Genomic DNA, 6,474 nt, shown 5'->3' on the forward strand with positions numbered 1-6,474 from the left:
CGATTCCTTAAACATCGAGAGCAGCCACTAAAGCTTGTGAGTTATCCTGGCTGCTCTTATCTGCAGTCAAGTACGGCTATCGGTAGAAATGAGGATCCCCAAGTGTTATATTGAAATATCTCTTGCCGATATTCAGCTTGAACGTAAGGAGACGCAGAATTAGACTGCGACTAAAAGTTTCAAGGATGAGGATGAAGCTCGCAGTTATTACCGAAGAAAGGGAAAGTGTGCCCATTGAAAGCCAAAATATTTTCAATATGGACGCATTGTATTTTATTAAATTAGTTTAATCCATGAAATCACAATAAATACGTCGGTATCATAATAAGTTTTACAATAAACGGTTGTGCATTGCAGTTCTTCATAAAAAATGTCATATGCCTTTGTAATATAGCTTACAATACAATATAACGATATTATCTATACGTACGATGTATAATCAATTTTTTTGATATAAATTACACGATCATATGTATGTACCTCGCACTGCCTTTGAAACGTCGCGTGCAAGCGTCATTTATTGTATAATATCTTCATATCTCACCGTTAAAATGTTTTTCTTGATATATTTTTACGTTAGACTTGCAGTCTCTAAATTGCCATTGGTATAATAATATAGAATATGTGTGTATATATATACATATGTATATATATATATATTGTGTACTATTTCAGCATATGTATGTATATATGTATATATATATATATATATATATCTTTTTTTCCTCGCGCACTCGTTGACTAATCATTCCTTCACTCCTTGTTTTTTTTTTTATTTTTTATATTTATTATCTTCGTTCCGTCTCACTCTTCGTTAATTTTTTCAATATATATTTATTTTCGCTTAGCTTAATGATTTTTTATCCAGCTGACACGCGTCCGCGGCATTTATATATTCCTTATGTGTACTTTTTTTACATCGAACCTTTTAGAGCTTTTTGTACCAGAAGAGATAATGTTCGCCATTGCTGATCTGCAGATCGTCAACGCCTGGAATAAAAAGAATGTCTCCTTACAATGAAGGTCTTTACAGGCGAAATCACAGCAAAAATAATTATGGAGACTAAAACTTTTTTCTCGAAATAGCAAGCGAAATAGATAATAATTATGCCGTACTAAAAACAGCAAGTCCAGAAGATGTCGCTTAAATGAAGAACATCGTCGATAAATAATTTTCGCAATCATGAAAAAAATAAGAAAAGTCTGTCACCTCCAGGAGCGACAAGCTGATTGCCAGGCGGTGAATTAGGCTCGGGCGGCGCAGGCAGCTTGTAAAGCAGCCAATAATGATAAGACATAGGTTCCTCCTTGTGGCCGCCAAGCGTGTGAACGTAATGCCCGTTAGGCCACTCGTAAGCGGAGAATTGGAAATTGGGCGATCGTTGGGCAGCTAGCACCATGACTTCGTAGAAGGTCTCGTTTTTGGGCGCGCTCAGCGTCAGATTGTAGATCTCGTCGACGTCGCTGCCGACCCACAGCGTGTAAGTGACGTTGACAAGCGGCGCTTGCGGCTTCCCAATTATTATCGAGCTCGACAATTCCTCCTCGTCCTCGTCGTCCTCTGCCGCACCCGCCGACGCGCTACCGCTGCGGGTGCCGATCGTGGTGCTGCTCGGCATTGCCGTCGTCGTTGTCGTCGTTGTCGCTGGTTGCCTCGTCGGCACCGGTGCTTGCGTCGTAGCGCTGCGCAACAACGTGCTCGACGGCTCCCCCACTGCGAACCACCGCGTGCGTTTTCGTCAAGACTACCTTTTGCCCGTTAGAACGTCAAAGCGAGCGTTCATCTTTTTTTATCGACGCCCTCGTTTTCTTAATTGACAACCGGCTTTATCGCGCGCAAAAAGCATCCCGTCTCGTTTAGGTTTCGCCTGGACGTCGAGGAAAATAGCCGGACGTATCCGTACCATTGACGCTGGCGCTCCTCGGTGGCGAGCTGTCGGTCAGTCCTTGCCCGCAGTCCAGCGTCCTGATACTGGCGATCCCCCGAGGCGCCAGACACATAACAACATCGGCAGTGATTTGCAGATCGCCGTCGAACGAGCCGTCGGGCCTCTGTCGGTCGGCCAGCCAGAGCAGCGCGGAAGTGCGATTCCAATTGTCCAGCGACTCGTTCTCGACCTCCTCCAGAGCCTGCAGGGCCAGAGCCGTCGCGCGCAGATCGCCGAAGCCGCCGTCGCGACGCTGACGCTGCGCCAGGCTAACGGACGGCTTGCGCACGAAGTGAGGCGGGTAGCGGTGGCGGTGGTCTTGGGCTATGCAGCGCAGCGTCATTATGCTCATAGCTAGAGTCTCTGCGGGACAGAATGAATTTCGGTAACGGGAGCACGGTTTTCCTGCTTGTCCCTTGAATTATGCAATGCATCTCGACGTCGGATATTCATTTGTTTTGATGGCGCTCTTCTCGAGCCCTCGATTTACTCCGCAGCCTCGATCTCTCATGTTTGTACTTTTTATTTTATTTTAATGCAGAGTTCACCTCGGACTGCTCGCGGCGGTCGAATGATTCACGCGCGAATGGGCGAATCGTCAATGGGCAACAAAGTTTTCAATGAATTTGCATAATAAGCCCTTGAACTCCTGGAAAGAAGGAGAGCGCCTCGTGAATAATCATATTTAGCGCTAAATTAAGATGCTTTAACTTTTTCGCGAGCTTAAGTCGATGCCAGCGGACGCCTTCAGCATTCCAGCAAATTGGAACTATTTATGAATTCTTGTACCTCGCTGATGCGAGAGAAGAGAGACAAGTCAAATTAAGCTCTTTTCTTACCGACAACCGAATTAAAAAACACAGTTCGACGGATTAATTCACGTTTATATTTTAACGACTCGGATTTGCATTAGATTTACTTGTATCAGTATCAGCCCCGAATTCATTTCTTTGTTATCTCCGCACGAAATGAGAAATCAATTTGGCTTATTAATCGCTTTCATTGCCCCCCCCCCCCCCAAATAGCGCAATAAACTTATTATCTGCTGAAAAAAAAATCTTGAGCGTATAGAATCAGAATTGATGCAAACGAGTGGTCGGTTGGCACTGGAGGCACGAGCGCACTTACCAATGGTGTGATCATGTGCGGTGTGCGCGATGTCGAGCAGTCGCCTCATCTGCCTCTTCCTCACGTGTGCCTGTGCGTTGCAAGCCGCCAGAGCCGTGAGGGCGAACTCGTAGTCCGTGGGCGGCTCGTGATGCTGCAGCGCGCCTATCAGGTCGTGGCCATGGAATTGCCTCGGATCCATGCACATGGCGTTCAGCGCCAGAGCGTAGCGCGCCAACTTCGTCGGGGAGCTGCCCATCTCGCGGTGTCTGCGATCAGGTAAGGTTTCCGCTCGGTTCGGTTCCCTCGGAAGGTCAAACGGTCGTTTCTCCTCACCGCTTGAGCCGCGAGCCCGAGATGCCGTTGCGTGCCCGAGGGATCTTTGTAACGGCGAATAGGAGAGAGAAGAGGGACGAGGGAAGGATATACCCGTAAGCTTTAATAACGATGAAATTCGTCCCGTTCTTACCCTCGTCCGCGCATACAATGCACAATTCAGGCGGCAATGCTGCCTTGTAGCCTCGTCGGAAGGAAAGTTCGCGGCTATCGCACAACAATATCCAAAATCAGAACAAGCTGGCAATCTGCAATGTCGTGATTCTCTCGCATTGTTGCGTGAAGAGCGCTCGAAAATCCCCCTTCTCCCCGGAATACCATGGGCCTCATTAGACTTCTGTCTCGGCTCTTCTGGCACCACAACGCGTCTAATTTTTTACGACTGTTCCACGGGCGGCGCATCTACGCTCAATTTTCCAATATTCGAAGGAGGCTGATGCTCTACACCATTCGCGTAATTCTAGATCCCGTCGCTTTCTCGCGTCAATCTTTCATGCAGTTTGAAATTTATAGGGTAGCGATCGGAATTACGGCGTGTGCTGCGCTGATCATCTGCCCTCTTGTCGTTCTGCAATTTCATTGGACGTCGTTTCGTTGGGGAGTAAGGGCGCGAGAAACGATCGGCCGGCGAGTGATCGTAACTTTTTTAACGAAGCGCAGCTTTTCGTATATCCCAGGAAAGTCCGTAGTTTTAAGTGTATAAGCACGAGCATCGGAAGCTCCGCGGAAGGGTGCAGGAGGGGGTAGGGGACGAATACAGAAAAGGCCATATATATCACCTCCAAAGCAGCAAAACGATCTCAAGTTCCATCTGCTTGGTGCTGAGCTGCATCTGCAGGTTGGCCGGGGGGTGGCACGTTATCCTCCTTGGACAGATTGGAGAGCCTCAACGCGAGCAGTACGCGGTGGGTGTCGTTGGCCCAGCCGGCCTCCCCGTCGCGACGACTCCACAGCCACGAGCTCGCGCGACGCAGCACGTCGTCCGCCTTCGTCACCGAGGTCCTGCTGCATGCCTCTTGGCTGGATGCCGCTGCTGCGCTGCTTGCTGCTGCTGCTGCTGCTGCTGCTGCTGCTGCTGCTGCTGTCTCGATGAGCTGCCGCGAGCTGGGAAAGTCAACGAAGCTTTTGCATCGTCGAAACGCGACCAGCGTCGGTTTATAGGCCAAGCAACAGGGCTTGAAAAGAGTGATTTCGTGACAAAAATACTACCTGGAAACCGAGTGTACAATCGTGTGCAGATAAGTTGAGACATCATTGGTGTTATGTTTTGGACACGCAACTCCTGTCACCCTATTTGTTATAAACATTTTAAACGAAAAAAAGGCATTTTTTTTAGTTTTTTGTTAATAACTCTGCGAATAATGTAGCGATGTTAATGATATAGGTACACAAAATGTAGGTAAAAACAATTACGAACAAACTAGACCTCGAGCGACAAAATCGGATAATTAGGAACCGAGGAAAACCCGGAAAAGTGGCGAAATTAACATTTATTTAAAAATTCATATCTCCGTCACTTTTTATTTTGTAGGACTGAGTCTTTGCGAAAATGTAGTGTTATATATGTACTTCATGTGTGCCAAAAGCTGACGCTGTGAAGTAAATAGTTTTCATGTAATCGTAATTTCAGTTTTTTCTAAGCGATATTTTTCATCATCTCTCCTTGCGACAGTGATTTTTTTCATCTTAAATTTGAAAACGGTTTTAAAAAATGCAGATTCCACCCAACAAAACGTATATTCTAGTTTTTCACTTAAATTTTTGCAAGTGTGTGATAAATGCCGGGAAAGTCAACTAAAAACGGGCTGAGCGCACGGGAAACGTTCGAGTGGTGGGGGGGAGCAGCAGCCGAGGAGAGGCACACATATATAGTAATAGAGGCGCGCTGCGCCCTCTTATAATTTTTCCATCTCAATATCTCTGCAACCATAAATGTTATCTTAACAATTTTTTTTTATTTCGGATCTACTGAACTCCGGGAAATCAAATATTTATTTAGAATTCGTAAATAATAAAAGGCTAAGCATAAATTGTTGAAATTAAAAAAAAATTTAACTTAATTTTATTGGTAAAGAAATAAATGATTGTGAAAATATGCAGAGAAAAAGTATAAGAGAGAGGGAGAAATAGTATTCCATTGGAAGAGAGAAAGAGACAGAGAGAGAGAGACAGAGAGAAGAGAGAAGGAGAGAGATAGATGAAAAGAAAAGGGAAAGGGGGCTGGACCAAAATCCAGCTTCGTAAACATAATGACAACATTTATTTTGAAGAACATCGGAAAGTAATTAATTTATTGATTATTTATAAATTCTAAATAAATAATTGATTTCCCGGAGTTCAGTAGATCCGAAATAAAAAAAATTTATTAGAATTTTTTATTTATTTAGAATTTTATATTTAGAATTTATTTATTTAGACTTTATAAATAATCAATAAATTAATTACTTTCCGATGTTCTTCAAAATAAATGTTGTCATTATGTTTACGAAGCTGGATTTTGGTCCAGCCCCCTTTCCCCTTTTCTTTTCATCTATCTCTCTCCTTCTCTCTTTCTCTGTCTCTCTCTCTCTGTCTCTTTCTCTCTTCCAATGGAAATACTATTTCTCCCTCTCTCTTATACTTTTTTGCTGCATATTTTCACAATCATTTATTTCTTTACCAATAAAATTAAGTTAAATTTTTTTTTTATTTCAACAATTTATGCTTAGCCTTTTATTATTTACGAATTCTAAATAAATATTTGATTTCCCGGAGTTCAGTAGATCCGAAATAAAAAAAAATTGTTAAGATAACTTTATGGTTGCAGAGATATTGAGATGGAAAAATTATAAGAGGGCGCAGCGCGCCTCTATTACTATATATGTGTGCCTCTCCTCGGCTGCTGCTCCCCCCACCACTCGAACGTTTCCGTGCGCTCAGCCGTTTTTAGTCGACTTTCCGGCATTTATCACACACTTGCAAAAATTTAAGTGAAAAACTAGAATATACGTTTTGTTGGGTGGAATCTGCATTTTTTAAAACCGTTTTCAAATTTAAGATGAAAAAATCACTGTCGCAAGGAGAGATGATGAAAAATATCGCTTAGAAAAACTGAAATTACGAT

At 43.9% G+C, this 6,474-nt stretch overlaps 1 protein-coding gene across 1 annotated transcript; it reads right to left on the minus strand.

The window, feature by feature from the left end:
- Nucleotides 1–266: 266 nt before the first annotated feature.
- On the minus strand, nt 267–4,576 carry LOC131673869 (uncharacterized protein CG3556; the record flags this gene model as incomplete). The annotated part of the gene is given in 6 exon segments (XM_058952217.1): nt 267–990; nt 1,211–1,714; nt 1,905–2,291; nt 3,057–3,304; nt 4,151–4,233; nt 4,235–4,576. Coding segments are annotated over 6 exon segments (1,626 nt in total), but the record flags the coding sequence as incomplete, so codon positions are not given.
- Between the last annotated feature and the right edge of the window lie 1,898 nt (nt 4,577–6,474).

Source organism: Phymastichus coffea, unplaced genomic scaffold (assembly GCF_024137745.1).
Source record: "Phymastichus coffea isolate CEN01 unplaced genomic scaffold, Cenicafe_Pcof_1.1 PCOF00202, whole genome shotgun sequence".
Lineage (NCBI taxonomy): Eukaryota > Metazoa > Arthropoda > Insecta > Hymenoptera > Eulophidae > Phymastichus > Phymastichus coffea.